Source organism: Lepidochelys kempii, chromosome 14, assembly GCF_965140285.1.
Source record: "Lepidochelys kempii isolate rLepKem1 chromosome 14, rLepKem1.hap1, whole genome shotgun sequence".
Classification (NCBI taxonomy): domain Eukaryota; kingdom Metazoa; phylum Chordata; order Testudines; family Cheloniidae; genus Lepidochelys; species Lepidochelys kempii.
In genome coordinates this window covers 39605672-39631482 of record NC_136393.1, presented here as the reverse complement: position 1 = coordinate 39631482, position 25811 = coordinate 39605672, and the positions used below count along the sequence as shown (strand labels likewise).

Here is a 25811-nt window from a genome sequence, read left to right as displayed (position 1 = left end):
AAAGGTACACTCACTGGAGGTCCCTTCTCCTCCTGCCGGGTCCAGGAGGCAGCCTTGGGTGGGTCCGGGGGGTACTGGCTCCAGGTCCAGGGTGAGAAACCGTTCCTGGCTGTTGGGAAAACTGGTTTGTCCGCTTGCTTGCTGTGAGCTATCTACAACCTCCTCCTCCTCATCATCTTCTTCGTCCCCAAAACCTGCTTCCGTATTGCCTCCATCTCCATTGAAGGAGTCAAACAACACGGCTGGGGTAGTGGTGGCTGAACCCCCTAAACTGGCATGCAGCTCATCATAGAAGCGGCATGTTTGGGGCTCTGATCCGGAGCGGCCATTCGCCTCTCTGGTTTTCTGGTAGGCTTGCCTCAGCGCCTTAAGTTTCACGCGGCACTGCTTTGGGTCCCTATTATGGACTCTGTCCTTCATGCCCTGGGAGATTTTGACAAAGGTTTTGGCATTTCGAAAACTGGAACGGAGTTCTGATAGCACGGATTCCTCTCCCCATACAGCGATCAGATCCCGTACCTCCCGTTCAGTCCATGCTGGAGCTCTTTTGCCATTCTGGGACTCCATCATGGTCACCTCTGCTGATGAGCTCTGCATGGTCACCTGCAGCTTGCCACGCTGGCCAAACAGGAAATGAGATTCAAAAGTTTGCGATTCTTTTCCTGTCTACCTGGCCAGTGCATCTGAGTTGAGAGTGCTGTCCAGAGCAGTCACAATGGAGCACTCTGGGATAGCTCCTGGAGGCCAATACCGTCGAATTGTGTTCACAGTACCCCAAATTCGAGCTGGCAAGGTCGATTTAAGCGCTAATCCACTTGTCAGGGATGGAGTAAGGAAATCGATTTTAAGAGCCCTTTAAGTCAAAATAAAGGGCTTCATCGTGTGGACGGGTGCAGGTTTACATCGATTTAATGCTGCTAAATTCGACCTAAAGTCCTAGTGTAGACCAGGGCTTGGAGTCATTATGGATAGTTTTCTGAAAACATCCACTTAATGTGAAGCATCAGTCAAAAAAGCAAACAGAATGTTGTGAATCATTAAGAAAGGGATAGATACCTCTGTGTAAATCCATGGTACACCCACATCTTGAATACTGCATGCAGATGTAGTCACCCCATCTCAAAAAATATATGTTGGGATTGGAAAAGGTTCAGAAAAGGGCAACAAAATTTATTAGGGATATGGAACAGCTTCCGTATGAGGAGACATTAATAAAACTGGGACTTTTCAGCTTGGAAAAGAAACAACTGAGGGGAGGTATGATTGAGGTCTATAAAATCATCACTGGTGTGGAGAAAATAAATAAGGAAGTGTTATTTACTCCTTCTCATAACACAAGAACTAGGGGGTCATAAAATGAAATTAATAGGCAGCAGGTTTAAAAGAAACAAAAGGAAGTATTTCTTCACACAACGCAGAGTCAACCTGTGGAATTCTTTGCCAGAGGATGTTGTGAAGGCCAAGCCTATAACAAGGTTCAAAAAAGAACTAGATAAGTTCATGGATGATAGGTCCATCAATGGCTATTAGCCAGGATGGGCAGGGATGGTGTCCCTAGCCTCTGTTTGCCAGAAGATGGGAATGGGCTATGGGATGATCACTTGATGATTACCTGTTTTGTTCATTCCCTCTGGGGGCACCTGGCATTGGCCACTGTCGGAAGACAGGATACTGGGCTAGATGGACCTTTGGTCTGACCCAGTATGGCCATTCATATTTTCTAGTAATAATTTTTATTTATCGCTGTTTATTTTATTTATTTATTTGTTTGGGAAATGTGATACCGACATTGGTGTCATTATCTTTCCTCCAACAAGTAAAATTTTCCACAAATTTGTCTCCTCATTATTATTATTATTTATTATTTATTATTTATTATGGGAGAGATTTTAGAACCAGAAACACCACTATCCTCAATAAGAGCTTTGTCATTGACTTCAGGGAGTGAAGGATCAAGCACTAAATGCACAAGTCCTAGAACAATACAGTTGATAATATTAGGGCCTGAAATTACACTCCTTGCACCCCTAAAGCTCCCAACAAAGTTGCTGGATATGTAGGATATGCCAGGAAGCAGGACTGGGCTCTAATTCTGCTGGGAATTCAGAACTTTCACAACTTGGAAATACTCACTCTTTGATATTGAACTCCAATGTAGTCACATGATTAGTAAAACAAAAATTTAATGTTTATCGAGGTGCTAAGGATTCATATAATGTAAACATTTCTTTCAATCTACATTAACTGTAAATATTCTTAAACAACTTGCTTTTCAAATGTTTTCTCCTAATAGAAACTGTTCTATGAAGTTGTTTGCTGTTAATTTTTGTTGTTGTGATTATTGGTAATAAAGGAACACCAACTTGAAACTCACATGAAATATCACAATAATGTATTGATGATAATTCAATAGGTAGGAGATGAGAACATAGAGAACATGATTTAAGATGTATCTTCACTGAGGGTGAAATTCCCCTCCTGCGGGAGGTGACATTAAGTGGGAGACAAGGGGGACTCTGTGCCCTCCTGCACAGCGGGGAAGGTCTTCATGCCAGCTTGGTATCAGTTTTTCCCCTTTGTGCAGAGTTGTTTCTGATAGATACAAGTTAGGTCTATTCTTGGTGTCATCTTGTTATTTACAGAATATGTAGAGGAAAGTCTTTTATCCTAGAACACAGTAGAAACCAACAACAGCAGACAGTTTCCTTGCTCAGAAAATCCCCAATCTTCCACTGTAGTGAGCTCTGTGCCCAAGGAGCCCTATCTGCTTCCGTTCACACCCATAACTCCTTTGCCAGGTTTCTTTTGGTTTTCTACCTCCAACAAACACACATGCACGCACGTGCGCGCACACACACACACACACACACACACACACACGGTCTTTTAGCCCCTGAGTTCACTATCAGTGATAGCCCTGTTAATCTACCTGGGTTGGCTTTGTGCCCAGTGCACTGGGCAGTAGTTTTCATTATTTCTAGCTGGATCACAACACAAAAGGCCATAATGATTCTTTCTACTGAACCTGAAGGCAGATGCTTGGCTGCTTGGGTTTAACAAAGTCTGTGATCCTCTTTGGATCAAAATCCTATTAACACCTGCCAAAATAACGTCAACAACTGCTGAGAAAGAGGTGTGTGTGTGTGTGGCTATATGTACTATAAATCTATGCAGGAAGCCAGAAGCTGGGGCTGGACAGTGAAGTACAGGGAGAAATGAAGATAGAGACTGAGGAGTTTTAGGGATAGCTCTGTTTCCTTATTATAACAACATGATCTGGTCAGTGATATAGAAAATGACTCTGTTGAGCTTTACCATTGTCACATGACAAGTATCAGGTCGGCAGAGAAATGGGAGTGAAGCCACCAGGCCAGGATTTTGTAGATTCCAGATAGGGGATGTGCAGGAGCTGCAGCTGAGATCAAAGTGAGTACACTGGCCATTGCGAGGCTTCAGAGGTGCTCTGTGTCCTGCCTGTGGTATCTTTACTGAAATCTCTTTTTGCTAACAAAGTGCAGTGCACCTGAGCTCTATAGTGCTGGGCCCTACAGAAACACCCCATGCCAGGGAAGTAAATAAATGCATCTATTCCAGGGAGGAAAAAGTTCCTAGCAACTTTCAGGTTTAAAACCAAGCCCTTTTTGAATCATCACAGCTAAGTATTGTCAATTGTAACATCTCTCTGCCCAACACTCCCATAACTCAGACACTGCCCTCTTTAGCGATAGTGTGAATTTCATACATAGAGAATACAGCCTTTCAACTGTGTATCCAGGGGGATAGAAGCTCTGGATGATAAAACTGGATATAATAATGAATATTTATTTCTCTACATTTTTAGGGAAACTTACTGCAGAGCTTGGTAAGTCTTCTTTTGCTTCTTTCTATTTTTTGCACGCAGTTGTATACTGATCAGAGAGTTTTGTTGTCATTGTGGTGTTGACGTTTATTTAGTTTTTTTGTTAGGTTGATTGATTTTGGGGGGGCAGGGTTGTTTTTCTGATTATTTATTTCTTGGGGGAGGTTGTTTTTCTTTTTTCAATTTCGATTTTAAAAAATGTGGAATAGAGGTAAGGCTGATCAATGTCACACAGAATAAACAAAATAAGATAAGGGATTTGAAAAGAAAGGAGCTGTCAGATTTAACTTTGATCCTGACAGTACTGAGAAATAGTGCAGAAAAGAAGTGGAAAATGGATCTTTGTCATAAAATTGAAATTAAATTGGCAATGTTTTGAAGAAAAATGTTTGTTTCTGAAAAAGGCAATTTGTCAAGAAAAACACTTTTAATTCAAAAATTAGGATTAGCTTTCAGATTTGACTTGCTGTATCTGAGTAGAACTCATGGGACTCAGCGGAGTGACTCCGATCTGTAAAGTTAAGCACGTGCAGCCATCTTTTCACGATTGCTGCACATATATGTTCTATTCTGCTCCCTCTGAAATAGATGGGAGATTTTTCACTGACCTCGGTGGGACCAGGTTCAGGCTTTTCTGACCAGGTATTTTGCATCCTAATTCTAATGTGTCCGTTGAAAAATCAGATCGTAAGTTTTTTGACAGTTGCATAGTTAATGGAACCTGACATAATACAAAAGAGTGTGTTAAAGGTGTAGCCTCTGTGAGAGAAGCACTTACACAATCTAGGTGTGTTTCTGATTCTTTATTTTATCATAAACATCTGATAGACATTATAAATCTATTTTTCCCTCAGTGTACCATTCTGTACCCTATTGAATCCTAGAGAATTTGTTCTGGGGAATTCTCATCTCTGATTATGTGGTTGGTTTCAGGCTGGAGAAAGCTTGCTGCCCCTCTGGAGAAAGGTAATTGAAGATCATACTGTATCAATGTCCATCACCTTTCATAAGAAAATGTTGCACCTTCTCCTTGATTGCAGCAGTGAGTAGTTCAGGGCAGACCTCACAAGCATCCTGTATGTTGGTGCGCATCAGGATGTGAGGCAGGTTTTATGCCTATGTCCTGCCACAGCACAATGCATCCAGATCATACACAGCTCCTCCCACTCCTCTGTCTGCATGTGCCCTGCCCCCTGAAGGGCTTTCTGAGAGCACCTCCCAGTCATTGTACAATGGAACATGACCCTGCCCAGCTGCTACCCCAGGGCCAAGGCCTGCCCTGTCTTCCCATCAATTGCCTTCCTGCTCCTGCTCATGTCTCCTCCTCACTCTTCTTCAGCCCTCACTGCCTGGGAGAGGGACAGAGCTATGCTCTGCAGACAAGGAGCAACTGAATTCTGTGTCTGGTGTTTAGATACCATGATGATGGAGATGGGGAAAGTGTTGACTAGAATTACAGCTAGAGGGGCTGGGGTAAGTGAGGAAATAAAATGTAGGGGAGGAAGATCCTGCTTCCTGCACATGAGCCAGAGCGAGCAGTGGAGGAGAGATGGGTGGGGGAGTGAAGGTGGTGGTGGGAAGGAGAGGAAGGGAAGGGAAGGGAAGGGAAGGGAAGGGAAGGGAAGGGAAGGGAAGGGAAGGGAAGGGAAGGGAAGGGAAGGGTGGGATGATGAGCAGTTTTGAAGATGATAGCAATTAACAGGAGGGTGAGTGCAGTTCCCCAGAGCAGCCGCCCTTGGGAGAAACGGGACCTGCTGCTGAGCAGTGAAATCTGAGGCATGTCAAGTCCTTGCCCCATGTGGCCTGTTGCTGTCTGAGGAAGGAGCATGTCAGAGATCCAGCATTTGGAGAGGGGAGGAGAGTGAGGAGGCCCATATCACATTGAAAGGAGGAAGCAGCTGGGAAACAAAAGGACTCATGCTGGAAATAAAGCACTTTGGGGGGGGGGAAGCTGTGTCAATATTCTTGACTTCATATAATCTGCTGTGTCCCCCCAGGGATACTAGTCCCCTCCATGGGGAGAGGTGGGGCCAGGAGGGGATAGACCCTGATTCTGAGGCCTGGCCCAGCTGATCCCTTCACTCTGTTACTGACACATCTCTGTCAGGGGAGTGACTCTCCCCTGCACTGTGCTGAGATCTCAGAGCTGCTCCCCATTCCAACCTGGTAAATTCTGGAGGAAGGCGATTCCCTAAGTCACACTCCATCTGGGGCAGATTCTGTCACTGACATGATCAAACTCTCCCGCAGGGCTGAGCTCTGCCCTTAATGCTCTGATTTTTTCTTTCCCAGAGAATGTGACTTGGATCCAGACACAGTTCATCCCCATCTTCTCCTGTCTGTGGATTGCAAAAGTGTTAAACGGCTATTCACACGGCTGGATTGCCTCGACAATCCTAAGAGATTTGAATATGAACGTTGTGTGCTGGGCTACGAGGGGTTCAACTCAGGGAGACATTACTGGGAGGTGGAGGTGGGACATGGGGGATACTGGGCTGTGGGGATCGCTAGAGAGTCTGTGAGGAGGAAAGGAGAGATCATATTTAGCACTGAGGAGGGGATCTGGGCTGTGGGCCATTGGGGGAATCAGTACCTCGCTGTCACTTCTCCTCGCTCCCCATTGGCCCTGAAGCAGGTGCCCAAGAGGATCCGGGTTTCTCTGGACAATGAAGTGGGGAAGGTGGCATTTTTTGATGCTGATAAAGGGGTACTGATATTCACTTTCCCACCGGCTTCCTTTGCTGGGGAGAAAATCCACCCTTGGCTCTGGGTCTGGGATTTGCAATCACAGCTCAGACTGTGTCCCTGAGACACAGGAAGAAATACCCCTCTGGGACACTTGTCATCAGCCAGTCTAGCCTCACACATCCTCATCCTAAGATGCTGGAGGTCTCCAATGTTTCTGCAGAGCCTGTAATGCACAGTTTCTATAAACCTGGGAGAGGGGTGGTGTCCCTGGATTTAAGAGCCATTGAGAGCAGAGATGGAGGAAGACAAGCCAATTTCCTTGGTCCTAAGATTGTGCAGCCTGTCTGTCACTAGCCTCTGCAATCCAAGAGAACTCTAGCCACTGGTCAGGTTAGTAGCTAAGGGTGTGTCTACACTGCAGCGTGTGCTCCATCCTGCCTTGCAGGCATGTGCACACATTAGTCAAGTCCACTTGTAAAAGTCCACACTGCCGAGCTGCACATGATCCGTACTCCATACACGTGTGTTGACATGAATGCTGTAGTTTCGTGTTTGGCACTAGGATTTCTAGGGACATGGAGTGCACATTTGGCAGGCTGAAGGCAATATGGTGCCACCTACAGACCATTTGGACACCAACATAGCCAGTGCCATCCATATGGCTGTGGTCTGCTGTGCTCTGCCTAGCATCTGCAAGGAGAAAGACACTGCTGGTTGCAGTCCCATACAGACATCCAGAATGTGCACCTGTCATCCAGGGGTGCTGGAATGGGGAGTCAGGGGTCCATGGCCCCATCACTTTTAAAAATGGGGGACTATGCCCTCCAACTTTTAACAAGCCGTAAGAGCAAGCGATGCGGGGGCAGAGAGGAGTGAGCAGGGGTAGGGCCTTACGGGGCAGAGGTGGTGTGAGGGTGGGGGCTCAGGAGGAAGGGGTGATGTGGGAGCAGGGCATTGGGAAAAGGGGTAGTGGGGGAGGGCAGGGCCAGAGTTTAGGTGCCGGTGGCTCCCCACACTTTTATGGAGCTTCCATCGCTCCTGCTGTCATCACAGAGGTTGGGTCCAGGTGAACAAGGGAAACAAGGGATGGCTTACACACCTACATCCTTGCAGCACTGGGTGATGTGGAGATGTGATGAGGGACTGTAATGCTGTACATTGGCATTGTGTCTATTTCCTATGTGCTGATTTGCTCTTGGTTATTTGCTGTTGCTTTTAAAAGAATCTGATATTTTATTTAAAATCTTTGGATACAACTTCCTGACTCTTCCTTTATTTCCTGACACTCATATGCCAATGTATTGTCCAAGCCAGCCAATTCATTAACAAAACAAAATGCTGAAATAACCCAAAGACCATTGCAGGCACCATAACTTCCTGTCCACAAATAATTCTTCAGAAGTGTGCAGTGTGAAATAAAGTGCAACCCTGTGCAAAAGGACAGGTTTCAGAGTAGCAGCCGTGTTAGTCTGTATTTGCAAAAAGAAAAGGAGGACTTGTGGCACCTTAGAGACTAACCAATTTATTGGAGCATGAGCATCTGATGAAGTGAGCTGTAGCTCACGAAAGCTTATGCTCAAGTAAATTGGTTAGTCTCTAAGGTGCCACAAGTCCTCCTTTTCTTCCTGTGCAAAAGGGGACCAATAGCTAAAGTCCAAGCTCCATGGGCTCACGAATAGTGGAACTGGAAGTCAGAAGGGCACCTCCAGTTCTCCTTCCCCCTAGTCAAAATGTTGATCTTATTGAATGCTGTTTTATGGGGGTGGAATGCACATGGTACATCTGCCCATTTCACTCCATGCATTGCTCAGAGCCCATCCAACCCCAGAGTTTTCCAGTGGCTGCTGGACGTGGTAGCATGGAAGTCGGTCTGCAGGCAGTGGGGATGGTGCTGAAGGTGGTGCTGGAGCTGGTATTGAGGGCTGCAGCTATCAGGGGGTAGCCTTTAATTTTATTTAAAGTGAATTTTGCAATGTGGTATTACACCACCGTGGGTTCGGCTCTGGCAGCTACAGTTTTAAGCTTAACACAGTGAAAGTTACCTTTGCTACTTGCTTTAGATTTAGAGTTTTTAGGAACACAAAGACCAAAGGTAGTGACCACACATACATTTACCAATGCAAGGTTTATTTTATTTTATAAGTTTTATTAAAGTTATAATTACCCAAGCATACAGAAACTTTATACAGACCTCTGCACAAGTTACAAATATAGTTATACTTTCTTAAGAGTGTTAGGGATTGAATGGGTCTTTTATGGCTTGATTATTAGTAGAGGGATGGTTTCTGCTGGAGTCTTCCATAGGGAGCTCAATTTTTACATGTTGGGCATTTTTTTAAATAATGTGATTTTGTTGATACCTACATTTTGTGCATGTTTATGAAAGTGTTAACCTTTTTTTATGGGTTTGCGTTTCCTGGAAACTAAAGGGATCCCAATTTTTTTATATGTGTAAGTTTTTTTAATTTTTATGAGCATTGACACACAACCTGTATTTTGTGGTTAAGAAACATGTTGGAGACAGATGTGCCTTTACAGTATTTTTATAATTTACTATTAATTTTTTGTGTGGAGGGGGTAATTTTGTGCAATATTACCACTTGGTACCTTTTTTCATAATTTTATGGCATTGCCATAAACATTTAAACATTGCCCCCCATGCAGGGAAGAAATAATCACCCCATATTACATTCTGTGTCAAGACAAGGCCAACATGTTTGAACTTTGTCATCAATCTGGTATGTTTTTATTCCATCTTCATATTACTGAGAAGCTCCTTCTAGCAACAAACCCAGACCAAAGATACAGCATGGTGAGAATTTCAGGGTTAATTCATTAAAAAATAAGTAAGTAGGCAGGTAGGTAGGTTCTGGTTGGGGGTTTTGGGTAATCAGATCAGGGGCCTGTTACCTGATCAAGTTTCAAGTTTCAAGAAGGAAACCTTGAAGCCCTGAGGAAGCCTTGTAGGACATTACACAATGGCATAGAAAGCAATGGAGAGAGCTAGTAAGCTACCAGGGTGGGCATTGGAAATGTGCTCATCATAGGACTCTCACTCCCTGCCTGGAGTTTCTCTGTATGAAACATTGTCAAGAATCAAATGCTCGATTTGGGGGAAATTCAGGTGAACATTAACTAGATACAGAGCTAGGATAGTCTTTGTTTCCCTCAAACAGGGTTTGGCTTCTGCCCCTGCCTTAGGGCTGCCTGACTATTCTAAGCCTTTTACCCTTTTCTGCCACGTACAATCTAGGTGTGCACTTGGAGTTCTCACTCAGATGCACGGAGAAAAGAAACGCCCAGTGGCTTATTTCTCTGCCACTTTTGACCCTGTTGCCCAAGGCTTACCCCCCTGCCAGCATCCTAGTGGACTATCCTAGTGGCAGGGCTGGACCCTGGAACGGGGGAGGGGCAGGGCTGGGAGCGTCCCGGGCAGGGGCTCCTATCGTGTGCCAGGAACTAGCTGCAAGTTCGGGCTGGGCTGGGGAGGAACAGGACCTCGTCCCCTGCATGGGCTGCTCCCAGGGCCAGATCAGAGCCACCTCCAGGAACCTCCCCCAGCAGCAGAAAGCTCCGTGGCCGCCGGCCGGGAGCCCAGCTCTGAAGGTAGCACCACTGCCAGGAGCAGTGCCGAAGTCAGGGTCGCAATACCGTGACACCCCTCCCCCAATAGCCTTGAGACCCCCCATGACTCTCTTCTGGGATGGGATCCACACAGTTACAACAGGGTGACATTTCAGATTGAAATAGCTAAAACTGTGAAATTTAAAAGACTTTTAAAAATCTCATGATCGTGAAATTTACCAAACTGGATGGGTGAATTTGGTAGGGCCCTACCCAGGAGTCTTCACAGGGAGGTAATTCACATTACAGATACACAAATGTGGATCCTCAGTTGCGCTGTTTATATCATGGCCGCTTCTTTCTGGTAGATCCATTTGAGCTCCGCGGCACACGTCTCAGACAGAACCTGGCTGCCTTTTATCCACCCGTAGCTGTTCCCATCTGCAGAGCCTGAGAAGCTGCAGAGTGAGAGAGAGTCCGTGTCACTGTGGGTCCCTGTAACAAGGAAAGGCTGGGGTGAGTTTTTCCTCCCCCTCCCTGTACTGGGAAGCTGGGCTCTGGTGTTGTCTTTCATCTCTAGCTTTCCTGCGGAGCGTCAGTCGAGAAGACGTCCCAGGCTGTGAGATGAGTTAGGGCAGTGGCTCTCAACCTTTCCAGACCACTGCACCCCTTTCAGGAGTCTGATTTCTCTTGCGTACCCCAAGTTTTACGTGGCTTAAAAATGACTTGCTTTGAAAATCCGACATGAAAATACAAATGTTGCCACAGCCACTATTGCTGAAAAATGGCTGACTCTCATTTTTACCATTCAATTATAAAATAAATCCATTGGAAATAAGTATTGTACTTACATGTCAGTGTATTGCATATAGAACAGTGTAAACAAGTCAGTGTCTGTCTGAAATTTTAGTTTGCACTGACTTCGCTAGTGCTTTTTATGTAGCCCGTTGTAAAACTAGGCCAATATCTAGATGAGTTGTCCTACTCCTCGGAAGAGCTCTGTGTACCCCAGGGATACGTGTACCCCTGCTTGAGACCCACAGAGTTGGGGGTCTGGAGCAAGGACCATACGAGGCTGAATCCCATGGGGAGGGTGACCTGGTACTTGTTCATTGGAAGCGCCACCTTGATCTCCTGCATCTCAGCTTTCCTTTAAAAACGAAGTCTGATGGGTGAGAGGAAACCTGCACCGTGCGACCTGGGTAACGGGACAGCTTCAGGGAGCTGAGGACTTGTCCCAATGAACGGTAGGGCTGGATTCACAAGGGGACTTAAGAGGCTAATTCACCACTCCTGGCAGCGCAAGCCCGACCTTCCAGCCCCCTGCAGGCCTCGCTCTCTGTGTACAGGTTAGCGATAGACACCCCCAAAGCTACTGAGTGTCCCTCTGGAGTGTTCAGCCCGTTCCACGGAGCACATGCAGAACTGTGACTCTAACCCCAGAGGCGCGGTCCACAGCAGCTTGTAAGATTCAATTCAGGCCAACCACTCTATTGAGAACACAGCACTTAGATATACAGAAAACAGGAATGAGTTTATTATCAAAGAACAGAGATGCAAGCGAGAGTGAATAAATACTGGAAAGTAATGGTTACATAGAAAACAAAATCCTCACACTTTCTAGAGCCGGGGTTCTCACAAATTTTTGGCAGCCGCAGCATGCGGCTCTGACAATACTTAACTAACTGTAGGAAAAACAAACCAATAAATTACATGTGCATATTTACGTAGGGATTTTTTGCAGACTCAATAATAAATATAAGGTACAGTTGTGTCTTATCTTTACTGGACCTAAACACAGAACAAACCAGTGCTTTGCGCAGTCTTGTCTTTTTTGTTGTTCTTTTGCTTTTTTGGTCAAAGGTGGACTGCATTACAACAATTCTGAACTAAATTTAAAAATCCTTTACATAATAGAAGTCCAAATAATAATGAAAGAAGGTATCTGCCAATATGTCCAAAATTTCTTTCACAGACAAAAAAACCCAATCAACCTAGCCCAGTAATAATAATGATAACAGTAACAACAAAATCTGAGCCGTTACTGTTGTCTTTTCAGCTTGGTTTTTGCATCATTTAACAGCTTGCGCCTCTGAAACTCACCGTGATAATTTTGTTCAACTTCCCTTGCACAAGTGCAGTATGGATGTTGCACGACATACATTTCAATTTGATGAATTTCTCTCTCACACTGCAACTTGCTCAGAAATGGAATCAGATGGCTTCAGAAACACAGTAAACTGCCTTTCCCCCTGGTGCTGAAGTGTTCATTTTTCTTTCTCTGTTTTGCTTTTCTTAGCAGAAGGTCCCAGAGGAGCCACCTGCTGTCACATTCAAGGTCATTTTCTGGCACTAGATTATTTGAAATACTTTCTGATACCCAGTCACATTTATAACTCTTTCACCTCTCCCCCCCACCCCCATGAACAATCGCAACCTACCCAAACACCACGCAGTGAGATGGCCCATAGCCACTTACAGAGCTACAATAACATGAGATGTAAACACAGTGGTTAGAGGTCTATAAAATCATGAGTGGTGCGGAGAAAGTGACTAAGGAAAAGCTATTTACTTGTTCCCATAACACAAGAACTAGGGGCCACCAAATGAAATTAATGGGCACCAGGTTTAAAACAAATAAAAGGAAGTTCTTCTTCACACAGCGCACAGTCAACCTCTGGAACTCCTTGCCTGGGGAGGTTGTGAAGGCGAGGTTGTGAAGGCTAGGGTTTAAAAGAGAACTGGATAAATTCATGGAAGTTAAGTCCATTAATGGCTATTAGCCAGAATGGGTAAGGAATGGTGTGCCTAGCCTCTGTTTGTCAGAGGGTGGAGATGGATGGCGGGAGAGAGATCACTTGATCATTGCCTGTTAGGTTCACTCCCTCTGGGGCGCCTGGCATTGGCCGCTGTCGGCAGACAGGATACTGGGCTGGATGGACCTTTGCTCTGACCCAGTAAGGCCGTTCTTACGTTCTTAGCGAAAGAATACACTTTGCGACTTCAAAGAAAACCACACCGATGTAGCTCAGCTCTGCCGGCATGGTACTATTTAAAAGGAACAGGCACTCTAAGTCGGGAAGACTTAGGAAACGTGGCAGCGGTGATCAGAAAATGAGCATGTGTTCACTCACGCACAAGGCATGTCTGACCCTGTAGATTTAACTGTCCAGTGCACGGTAGCCCACACCCCTGCCCTACTGAACTGAGCAGAGAAGTCAGTGACTAACAGTTGATGGCACAGGCTGTCTCCACCATCCATCTCCAGCTCAGATGCCACATGTTCTGCAGAGCTCCCTGCACCTGCAGGTGTGTAACCAACCCTAAGCTCACAGATTCCCACCTTACACAGTGAGAGCCAATGCTGCCCATTTCAACAGCCTGCCATTACAGCAGGGAGCTGGGATTCAGGGCCCATCTATATCAGAGCAATCTGCACCAGTATAATCACAGTGTTGCAGTGACATCCGGGCAAGCACCTCCTGGAGATGCGCTGGAGCAGTGCGGCTCGCTCTGGTAACTTCCTGCAGCAAACTGCACCAAGGCAAGCTCCTTTGTGCACCAGTGCAGTGCGTCTGCTTTAGCGGTTTGCACCAATTCAACTGCACGGATGTCATGACATCGGCACAGAGGATTCCTAATGCAGACAGACCTGGATTCAATCCCCTCTGCCAGCTGCTAAACCCTCCTGGGGCCCAGTGATCAGATCCCAGGGCAGTAGAGAAATCCCATCCCCGACAGTCTCCAGCACGCCCTGCGCCAGACGACGGGGGGATACAGCAGGGTTCATGTTCACCGCAAACAGACGCCCTCTGCACAAGCACACGCTGTCTGTGCAGCCCCGGGGAGTGAATGGTGCTAAGGGACCCTTCATGGCCAAGCTCAGCGATTGGGGGGTTTCCACACTGCGCTGGTGGAGGGGTCTCGACTGACTTCTACGGCTCATTTCAATAACACGGCAGCACCTGCCGCCCGGCCACAGGCGTGACCTGAAGATCCAGGAAGGCCAAGCTGGTAACCTCAGAGCAACACAGGGAAGGCAAGGGGCTCAGGGATGCGCTGCACCCTGTCCCATTGGACACCCCGGTCAGGGACTGTTTCATGGCGCATGGCAAAGGCGACTTGGGTCCAAAGTGCTCAGAGATGGGCTGGGGGGGCTAATGTCAGTCAAATCGTCCCGACACAGAGAGTGCCCAGGTGCAGGAGTCTGGGAGGGAGCAGGAGGAGGGTCGGGGAGGAACATCCCCCAGGAATCGTCTGTCCAAGGGGCAGAAGCCGGACAGGCCGGGAGGAGAGAGGGACCGTGGTAGGTCACGGGGGAATGGGATGCACGGAGATCGTAGATGGAGGGGAAGGGAGCGGGGCGGAAGCCGGGAACTCACCTGCCAGAGCAATGATGGCAGCGATCAAAGGAGAAGATACAACTGTCAGTGCAACCACAACTCTAGGGGTTGGACTTTTCTGGCAGTTACAAGGAGGGTCTGAAACAGACAGACCCGTCAGGCAGGGCTGGGAGGACACGTCTCACTGACAGCACCGGGGCTGGAGCTGCCCTGGAACATGCACCGTTCTGTCGATTTCTCCTTCCGTCAGACACTCTGGGAGGGGAGCCCAGAGGGTCAGGCAGACCCCCCCACCAAGGGCAGATGGAGGGTCCATGGCTCCCTAGAGCTACCCTGGGGCTGTTACCAAGATCCGGCTCTGGCTGGGTAGCAGGGCCTCAGAGCAGCAGCAGGGCCATGGTAAGAGCAGCAGCTGTGGGGAAGTACAGACACTCCCCCTGCTCTGGGCAGGGAGCCTGCGGGGAGGGATACGGACCAGGGCTGCTCTCGGCCCCCCACCCCAGGCAAGTGGAGGGTCATCCACAGCTCCCTGCAACTGTCTGCACTGCAGCTGCCAGCCAGAGGTGGGGTGGGGGGACCTCAGGGGGAAGAGGAGGGGGAGGGGCGGGGCCAGTGACAAAAAGTGGGAGGGCCACGCCCCCTTCCAGCACTCCAGGCAGTCTCAGTGTCTCTCTCCAGCCTGCCCCCAGGCAGAGATGCCCCATTACCTGGGTTCCCTCCAGGCTCCAGGTGTCCATTGCCATTAACACACAACTCCTACAGCGGCTCTTCGCTCTCAGCAACCCAGCTGCTGGCCCCATTGTCCCTCTCAGCGACACTCAGGCCACAGACGCTGCTGCAGGTGCTGGGCTGGGGTCAGCTCCTCTCGGTCTGAGTGGGTCCGATTTGGCAGCAGCAAAGCCGAGGCAGAGGTCCTGGCCCTGGCTCCCCGTCCCTGCTCCAGACTCTCCAGCCGATCTGAACCCGAGACAGACCAAGCAGGACAGGTCAGGGGTGGGGGAGGCCATTTGTGGTTTCTCGTTGCCTGCCCAGTATGCAGTATGCCAGAGGTGGTGCCATGATGATTAAAACCCCTTAACTCCTATCGGCCCCTCCGCCCCCAGGGCCGCAGAGACCTGATCTCCTACAGGCCCCTCCCACCCGTGACAGGCACCCAGCTGCGGGGTGGGGGAGAAGACCCTCCTCACACACACAATCCTCCTAGAAGTAAGTGTGAGTAGGGATATCATAAGGGGACGGGGCTGGGGCTCGAAACAGCCCTGTCCCTGGCCCAGCCCCCTCCTGGCAGGGCGGGACTTGAACCAGTGTCCTGCGCTCCTCTGCCCGACCCTTCCTTTCCCTTCCCGGGGGGGCTCTCAAACCCCCCCCGCCCTTCGGCCCGGGGCCCGCCCTCCGAATCGCCCCCTTTTGGCCCAGAATCCACCTCCCTTCGGCCAAGAACTGACCCTGCCACAGCGCTGCCCTCCCCATGCGGTCCCCAGCCACCGCCCGAACCCCCCATTTGGAGCCCCACCCCCATGCGGTTCCTAGACACCCGCCCGAGCTCCGCCCCCATTCCAGCCTCACTCTCCCTATTTGGAGCCCCGACCCCCATTCAGTCCCCAGCCCCGAGCCCTTCCCCTCCCGGCCACCGCCCCATTCGGGCCCACTGTGCCCCCTCGCCCCAGCCCGGCTGTGACTGTAACCAGCCCGCAAACCCCGCCGCGCAGAGAGCGAGCCACCGCGGAGCAGCCAGCAGCACCCACCCTCCCTCCCAAGCCCTGGGTGGCTCTTTCAGGGACCCCTGGGACCGGGAGCGTCTCACCCACAGGAATAGCGCCCAGCGGCGCAGCCGTGGGGAAGGAGGTGAGGTCCCGCGCACCAGCCAGGCCGGCTTGCAGCCGCATCCCACCGGGTGAGTTCACAGCCACAGCACGACCTCAGCCACAGCTGAAACGCCAGTGCCCGATTTCCTCACGACAGCGGCCGATGCACATGCCCCCTGCCCTCAGCCCCGCCTCCATTTAACCCGGCTCCCCCTTCTCTATTGCATCAAACAAGGTGCACAAGTACTCCTTTTCTTTTTGCAAATACAGACTAACACGGCTGCTACTCTGAAACCTGTCATGGTGCAAGGCACTGAATTTAGCCGTATGGAGTGGAAATCTATCAACTTCATGAAAAAACTCATACAGATACAGACAGACATCATCTTCCTTTCCAAATGCAAACAGATGGACATCATACCAAAAGGACTGAAGGTAAAAACTCCATTACAATCTACATACCACACAGACTATGCTGACAGCCTGTGCCACACGCTCTCAAAGAAACTGCGGAACCACCTGATCAACATCCTCTACAGCAAACAGGGAAAGATTAAGAATGAGCTCTCAAAGCTGGATACTCTCATAAAAAACCAACCTTCCACACAAACTTCCTCATGGCTGGACTTTACAAAAACTAGACAAGCCATTTACAACACACACTTTGCTTCTCTACAAAAGAAAAAGGACACTAAACTCTCTAAACTACTACATGCCACAAGGGGCCACAACAGTGGTTCCCTTTACTCCACCCAGCAATATTGTTAATCTATCCAACTATAGTCTTAGCCCAGCAGAAGAATCTGTCCTATCTCGGGGCCTCTCCTTCTGCCCCTCCACCCCCACGAACATGATACAATTCTGTGGTGACCTAGAATCCTATTTTCAACGTCTCCCACTCAAGGAATATTTCCAAAACACCTCTGAACAACATACTAACCCACAGAGACCTTGCTACCAACACTACAAAAAGAAGGATTCTAGGTGAACTCCTCCTGAAGGTTGAAACAACAGACTGGACTTCTACAGACGTGCATGGGCTGAAATAGTGGAAAAGCAGCATCCCTTGCCCCATAACCTCATCCGTGCAGAACACAACGCCATCCACAGCCTCAGAAACAGCTCAGACATCATAATCAAAAAGGCTGACAAAGGAGGTGCTGTTGTCATCATGAATAGGTCGGAATATGAACAAGAGGCTGCTTGGCAGCTCTCCAACACCACTTTCTACAAGCCATTACCCTCTGATCCCACTGAGGGTTACCAAAAGAAACTACAGCATTTGCTCAAGAAGCTCCCTGAAAAAGCACAAGAACAAATCAGCACAGACACACCCCTGGAACCCCGACCTGGGGTATTCTATCTGCTACCCAAGATCCTTAAACCTGGAAATCCTGGGCGCCCCATCATCTCAAGCATTGGCACCCTGACAGCGAGATTGTCTGGCTATGTAGACTCCCTCCTCAGGCCCTATGCTACCAGCACTCCCAGCTATCTTCCAGACACCACTGACTTCCTGAGGAAACTACAATCCATCGGTGATCTTCCTGAAAACACCATCCTGGCCACTATGGATGTAGAAGCTCTCAACACCAACATTCCACACAAAGATGGACTACAAGCCATCAGGAACAGTATCCCCGATAATATCACGGCAAACATGCTGGCTGAACTTTGTGACTTTGTCCTCACCCATAACTCTTTCACATTTGGGACAATGTATACCTTCAAATCAGCAGCACTGCTATGGGTACCCGCATGGCCCCACAGTATGCCAACATTTTTATGGCTGACTTAGAACAACGCTTCCTCAGCTCTCATCCCCTAATGCCCCTACTCTACTTACGCTATATTGTTGACATCTTCATCATCTGGACCCATGGAAAAGAAGCTCCCTGGTGGCAGACAGCTGGGTGCGTTTCCCTTCCGTGTTGCTGACCTGCCCAGCTGAGCGGGGCTGCAGCCGCGGGACCCTCTCCCCGAGCCTGGCGGCTCCCAGCGGGGCAGCCCGTCCCCTCGCTGCTCCCTCTGCCTGCCCACCGGGGTCACTCTGAGCCCGCTCCCCGGGTGGGGGGGGGGGCCTCTGGCTCCAGGGGACATTGGCCTGGGCGAGCTGCGAGCCGGGCTCCAGGCGCCGGCTGCCCACGGAGCGATTGGGGGCTGGGGGTCTCCTCCAGCAGGTGAGGAGGGGCTGGTGTTGTGCACGGATCGGGGAGAGGGCGAGCAGGGAGGTGCCGGGTTCGGGGGGGAGAAGAGTTGGGTGGGTGCATCGATCACACTGGGGAACGCGGGGTCTATTGGGGAGGGGGCTGTGTGCTGACCAGATGGGGGAGGAGGTTTGGGTGGGGTTATTGGGGAGTGGGCTGTGCACTGACCAGATGGGAGCGGGGGCAGGTGGGGTCTATTGGGGAGGGCGCTGTGCGCTGATCAGGTGGGGGTATTGGGGAGGGGATGGGGCGGGGTCTATTGGGGTGGGGGCTGTCTGCTGACCAGATGGGGGAGGGAGTCGCGCGGGGTCTATTGGGGAGGGGGCTGTGCGCGGACCAGATGGAAGGAGGGTTAAGGGGGGCAAAATAGGCGGGTAACCTGCAGGAGCTGAAGTTGCCTCCCGAGACAAGAGCTCTGCTGCTGGGCAGCAAATCACGAGCGCGGATCGTTTTGGGGTGGAAGGGGAAGTGATTTTTCTCTGCAGTGAGAGAAGACGTCTCCGTTGGTCCCCAGGGCAGACTTCGTTTCTTTGTCTTTTAACTGATGGGCCAAAGTGTCCTAACGCCCCCTCTGAACTGCCGTCCCAGCAGCGCCGTGTGTCTCAGCCCGCCGTGTGGGGGGGGTCTGGGGCTGACCCTCACTTGGGGTCCCAAGCAAGCACTGGGGACGAGGCGCTGAAGGACGGGATCTTACTGGAGGGCAGCTGAAGAGATTTTATTCTAGCAAAGCGCCAGCTCTCTGCCTAAAGCACCGATCTCCTGCCTGCTCTGAAATCCACCCGCTGACTTGGAGCCTTGACAGTTTGTGTGCCTCGGGGGGGGGGGGGGGGGGCACAGGGCCATTTGGACAAGGGATTTCTGAGATCCCCTCCTCCCCCTAACAAAACCCCCAACCAGCTAAAGTTGATCTGCTTTCCATACAGCCAAGGCTGCTCAGATCACTGCAGCAGGGTTTTAAATGCATCCGATGAAGTGAGCTGTAGCTCAGGAAAGCTTATGCTCAGATAAATTTATTAGTCTCTGAGGTGCCACAAGTCCTCCTGTTCTTTTTTTAGATGGCTGAGAGTTCTCCAGCAGAGTGCAGGGCGACCCCCAGCCCTTTGGGGGAGATCAAATGACCACGTTATGAACCACTTTGATTCTAGGTTTGCCTGCTGCTCAGCCGGTGTGAGACTCAGACGCCAAGCAGATCACACTGTGCCCGTGCAGGGAGAGAGGGGAAGGAGCTTGAAAGCTAGTTATGGGTGCCTGTCACGGGTAGGCGGGGCATGTAGCAGATCAGGTCTCTGAGGCCCTGTTTGTCAACCATTCAGTTTTCTTCAAGTTGCAAGGAGAGAGGCTTGTAGACGGCCTGGAGAAGAAATCGCTTTGCATGAGGATTCTGTCGATGTTGAAGCCGAGGGGTGTTTTCTGCAAAGGGAGGAGGTGGGAAGGAACCTGCTTTACGGCTCAGGCTCTGTCTGCACTTAAAACACGATAGAATCATAGAATCATAGAATATCAGGGTTGGAAGGGACCCCGAAGGTCATCTAGTCCAACCCCCTGCTCAAAGCAGGACCAATTTCCAGTTAAATCATCCCAGCCAGGGCTTTGTCAAGCCTGACCTTAAAAACCTCTAAGGAAGGAGATTCTACCACCTCCCTAGGTAACGCATTCCAGTGTTTCACCACCCTCTTAGTGAAAAAGTTTTTCCTAATATCCAATCTAAACCTCCCCCACTGCAACTTGAGACCATTACTCCTCGTTCTGTCATCTGCTACCATTGAGAACAGTCTAGAGCCATCCTCTTTGGAACCCCCTTTCAGGTAGTTGAAAGCAGCTATCAAATCCCCCCTCATTCTTCTCTTCTGCAGGCTAAACAATCCCAGCTCCCTCAGCCTCTCCTCATAACTCATGTGTTCCAGTCCCCTAATCATTTTTGTTGCCCTTCGCTGGACTCTCTCCAATTTATCCATATCCTTCTTGAAGTGTGGGGCCCAAAACTGGACACAGTACTCCAGATGAGGCCTCACCAATGTCGAATAGAGGGGAACGATCACGTCCCTCGATCTGCTGGCTATGCCCCTACTTATACATCCCAAAATGCCATTGGCCTTCTTGGCAACAAGGGCACACTGCTGACTCATATCCAGCTTCTCGTCCACTGTCACCCCTAGGTCCTTTTCCGCAGAACTGCTGCCTAGCCATTCGGTCCCTAGTCTGTAGCTGTGCATTGGGTTCTTCCGTCCTAAGTGCAGGACCCTGCACTTATCCTTATTGAACCTCATCAGATTTCTTTTGGCCCAATCCTCCAATTTGTCTAGATAGCTGCTGCAGCCCTTTAGTACAGACACTTCCCACAGCAACGGGACTCCGAGTCCAGCGCTCTAGGCCTCGCTGCCTCCATTAGTACAGAAAAGGGTGAGAAAAATGATGAGGGACGTGGAGCAGCTTCTGTGTGAGGAGAGATTAATAAGACTGGGACTTTTCACCTTGGAAAAGAGATGACTAATGGGGGATAAGATAGAGGTGTAAAAAATCATGACTGATGTGGAGAAAGTAAATCAGGAAGTGTTGTTTACTCTTTCTCATAACACAAGAACCAGGGGTCACCCAATGAAATTAAGAGGCAGCGGGTTTAAAAGAAACAAAAGGAAGTATTTCTTCACACAATGGAGAGTCAACCTGTGGAACTCCTTGCCAGAGGATGTTGTGAAGGCCAAGACTATAACAGGGTTCAAAAAAGAACTAGATAATTTCATGGAGGACAGGTCCCTCAACTGCTATTAGCTAGCATGGGCAGGGATGGTTTCCCTAGTCTATATTTTCAAGAAGCTGGGAATGGGTGACAGGGGATGGATCACTTGATTACCAGAGCTCCTGTGATTCTGGGTTGTTTTTTTTTTAAATCTCTCCACAATTTTGGTTGCAATTGAAACTTCTAGTTAAAGCGATCAGTGTGGGGGGAGGGCGGGGGCTGGACTCTCTGTTGCCTTGCACTTTGTTTGTGTCACCTTTACACTGATGCAAAGTGAGCATGAAATACCAAAAGAACTGCAGACACTAGTGTAAATGACACACACCAGGATCAGGGTATGGCTGAATTGGGGCCCAGAACTCTTCCCTCACCCACCCATCACGGCACAAGGAGTTTGATCCTGGGCCTCATGCCAACTGCCCATAAGGGGCAGCTTAGAAATTCTTCGGTTGCACAAAGCTGGTGTGTCTCCCTATGTCACCTGCCTCCTCCCAATCTTTAGTCTGGGGACTTGGTGTGGTAGCAAAGAGAGTGTGGTGCATAATGCTGGCTCAGAACTGCTGCCACGACAGCCAGTGTAACTTAGAGCAGCCTCAACGGTGCTCTACGTTTTATGTCAGGTGCTATTTCAGGCACCAGCCAGCCAAATCTTGGGGGAACAAAAGGGTGACTTCAAGCCCCCTTTTCTCATCCCTCTCTGCTGAGCCAAGTGAAAACTTGGCACTGCTGAGAATTCAGACCCAGGCATAAGGCAATGGAGAACGCCAATCTTTCTTCTGCTGTGAAGAGTTGGTAAAACTCAAAGCCCAGATGGCACCGTTATTAAGCCCATTATTTTTTTCTCTTTGCTATTTAAAAATAATGAGATGCAAAACCAATATGAGTGCAGCAGTAATGTTGTGCGGTTCGGACACACAAGTTAAGTTTCCTATGACAACACGAACTTGATCAACTTGCATGTCTGGAGCATATTTTTCCTCTTCCTGTTGTTCTTGTTGTATTTCAAAATTTACCACCCAGGGTTCTTTGTGGCATGTAATGCGGCTTGTATTAAAAACGCCACAAACGCAAACTTACAGGAATGGGCCAGAACTTGACAGCTTACAGGAGTGGCCGCTACAGGGATCGGGGCTGAGTTTAGAGGGCACAATTTTCAAAAGCACCAAAGTGACTTAAGTGGACTTGGGAATTTTACCTCTAGTCTTCCTTATGAATTAATTTTTTATTTTTATTTTTTTTTAAAGGGAGCTGTAGCCTGTTTTCCACAGGGTCAGTCTGAGTTCAAGCCAATGCCGTAGGGCATTTCAGGCTGCTGTCCTGTCTGGTCCAGCCCAGGGGACAATATCTGATGCTTCCAGGAAAAGCAAGAACCGCTGTAACATACATGGCTAGTTTTACCATGCTGTAAATGCAGGTGGGGAATTCATTACTGACCTCCGTGGCATTCAGACTATGTCCTGAAGCATGGGATTGGGCCAGAGGGACAGCTAGCGCTGGACACAGTGTCTAGGGTCTCAGAGTGGGAAGTTCCTTGGAGAATTCCACTGGGTGGGAGACTCAGCTGTGAAGGGAGGGGGCGAGCAGGAGCATCTCATAAACCCAAGATTGGAATAACTGAAGTAATGTTCCTTTTACATGGAGCCTCAGCTCTCTGGAACCTCTGCAAATGCTTTAGCCACGTGTTTAACTCCATCCATAGGAGTAGCCTTGGATCGCAGTGGGAGGGCTCAGGTGCGTAAGTGTTTGCAGGATGGGCGCTCAGGGCAGTCCCTGATGCCAGGGCAAAGTGGATGTGAAGTGCCACTGTCTGGATTTGGGAGCCTGCCTGCACACCAAATTCACTAGGTGGTGGGTGCATGACTGCAAGGCGCTGGGCTGGGGAAAATCAGCCCCGGGTGGTTATTTTGAGTAGAAAACCAGAGCCATTTCTGGGGTCTTTCAGCTTCTAATGCCCTTTCCCTTCTGCAACTGGATTTAAGCCTATGATAAAATCCTTCTCAATGCCAAGTCAGTGTCATAAATCACTGGAGTGGGTGCAGGAATCAGTAGGCGACATTCTCTGGCCTGGGTTATGCCAGGGCTCAGACTAAATTATTCTTCCCAAAACTTTTAAAAGCTGAGACCCCTCCTCAAGGCAAAGAAACCAATCGTGCCCCTCACCTGTCAGCAATGTGCTAGCGACCCCACCCCCCATTTTCATGGATACATCTTCAAACCCCACCCTTCCCACCACGGCTAGCCTTTCCCCAGGCTTCAGAAGACGCTGGAGGAGATGATCCTAACCGTTCCCTCTAACCTTAAGAGCTGAGGGACCCCATCCTGGAGCATCTTAAAAATCACGGTTCCCAGACTCTGTAACGGGGCTGCTTTGCCGGGCTCACCTTTCTCCCTCCGTCAGGTTGGCCGATGGGGATAATGAGCCTGGAGATCTCATTCCCGCTGTTCTGAGTGGTGCCCATGTGCACACGACCCAACTCAGCTCTTCCTGTATCCCAGGAATGTCTTCATCTTCTGGGATCCTCATGGCAGCAGTGGGATGATTTAACGAAGTCCCTTAGTCATGGGGCCTTTCTCTCTCTTTTGTTTCAGAGCCAGTGTCCTGGAATCGTCTCCTGGTGCATGGAGTGGTGGCAGCGGTGGGGGTGCTAGTCTTACTGTACCGATGTGGGTTTTGGAAAGGTAGAGGGAAAGTGTTTGCCTACTCGCGACTCGTCTTCAGGAAGCTGCTGACTCATCCCTCCCCGCAGCCTGGAAGTCGGCAGGATTCCCAGGAATCTGAGCTCCCCGCAGTGTGTGACAGGGACGGGGACCAGGCCCAGGGAACCAGAAACAGGAATCGAAACTCAGTCCTGGATAATGGGGAAGGAGACCTGTTTGCGAATTCGTATCCGGTCTGCTGAATTGTTCACGTCCAGACCCTCCCCACAGTTCTTAAAAAGTCGAAGCATTTCGTTTAGACGCTTTCCAAACAAACCATTTAGATTTTTCAGTTTGAAACATTTTTTTGTTTAAAAATGTCCTTCAATTTTATTTTAAAGATTCAAAAAGTTACAACCCTTGAAATGTTCCTGGGTCTTTTTGTTTTGTTTTGTTTTTTTTTAAAGCTTTTTGGTTCATCAAAAATTTGGAAAAATGTTAGTTTTGTTCAACCTGAAACCGGTTTTTTTCCAACTCTTTTTTGGAATTGCCAGCTACCAAAAAATTCTGTTTGCCCAGCTCGAGGGGCAGGTGAGGATTTTGGCAGTTATATTGTGCGTCTCTAAGTCTCCTTGTTGCTCAAAGTTTTCTTACTGCAACAAATTAATTTGGGATGAGGGCAGGATGGGCAAAAGCTTCCTAAAAGTGTGTGTGGGGGGGCTGCTGGCACCCAAACTGTGGCCCAGCCCCTGTGCCACCCCTTCTCCTCGAGGTCCTGCCCCCTCAAACCGCTCCTTTCCCTGAGGCCCCCCCTCACACCGCCTTTTTCCCTGAGCTCCCACTTCATGCCGCCCCTTTGCCCCCAAAACACTGCCCCCGCTCACTCCCTTCTCTCCCCCATCATCCAGTCACTCACACTTATGGCCAGTAAAAAGTGGTGGGCCCTGGTCTCCCCTGTTCCGGGACCCCTAGATGAGAGTGGGAGAGGATGAAGAACTCATTTCAAATATAACTCCCCCCGCACCTTAAAACAGCACAATTTGCCAGCAACAGCAAAACATGCACGGAACCAACCCGGGCCAGTCACACTGTGTTGTGTGTGACATTCCCGTCTTGGGGCGGTTTATGTCTTGGAGAATGTGAACCCTGCAGGCCTGGGTGTTTCTCTGCGTAATGTGACCTCAGTGCTCCTGATGAGAGCCGTTGTTTGTAAAAGTTTCAGTAGCGGACATATTTATCATTCATGTACATACAGACAGACATAGCGAGGGTGGAGAGGTTCATGAAAGTTGAAGAAGAAACCACTCTCCCCCCCCATATTCTTCAAACTTATTTGGAAATGTTTTTAATGATCAAATTTTTGTTTCATTTTGGTGGGAAAAACTCCACATTCTCTCTCAAGTGGGCAGAGAAATCCAAAATGTTTTTTTTAAAGAGGTAACTTTTTTCAAATGATCAATGTAATCCAAAGTGGCATTTTTAGTTCAAAGGTTGCATTGTCAGTGTAAAACCTTTTTGAACCAGCTCTGTTACTGTATAAAAAGATGAGTTTATTTTTCATGATGCATTGTTTGGGCCAGGTTCCAAGTGGCATTTCAGTTTTTGCACAGCTCTTCTCTTCTTGCATCTGCACCTCTCATAACCTGTGGCCTTAATCTTGGGCCTGGAAACACTTACGTTCATGTTTAACTTTAATTACTGCTGTGAATAATTCCATTTCAATGGGACAACTCTGAGGTCGGGTTTACGCTACAGCCCTATATCGGTGTAAGTATGTCGTTTATTTAATTTTCTTTCTTTTATATGTGAAAGTTCTTGAGAGGTTAAAGCAGGTAAAATACATGAACAGGTTCGGACAGTCCGAGTTTGTCAGTGCAAAGTGACAGCAGAGATGTGGTATCTGCTAGTTTTCCATAAGTCTCTCAGGGTTACCCAGGATAACTTTGGGGATCTCAGTCTTGCATCGGGAAT

The 25811-nt window shown here is 48.9% G+C and overlaps 1 protein-coding gene across 2 annotated transcripts in view; it reads left to right on the top strand.

Moving 5' to 3' along the window:
* Window positions 1-24259, top strand: part of LOC144929449 (butyrophilin subfamily 1 member A1-like) — a 37641-nt gene extending 13382 nt beyond the window's left edge. Inside the window, exons 5-7 of one of the 2 annotated variants that reach the window (XM_078848876.1) lie at window positions 3842-3862; window positions 4793-4825; window positions 6154-8015. In XM_078848876.1, the coding sequence (XP_078705002.1) occupies window positions 3842-3862; window positions 4793-4825; window positions 6154-6668 (569 nt within the window). In that variant the 3' untranslated portion in view covers window positions 6669-8015. Of the gene's footprint in view, window positions 1-3841; window positions 3863-4792; window positions 4826-6153; window positions 8016-23792 lie in introns of those variants that run through there. The other variant, XM_078848875.1, reaches the window with a different exon arrangement.
* The last annotated feature ends 1552 nt before the right edge of the window (window positions 24260-25811 follow it).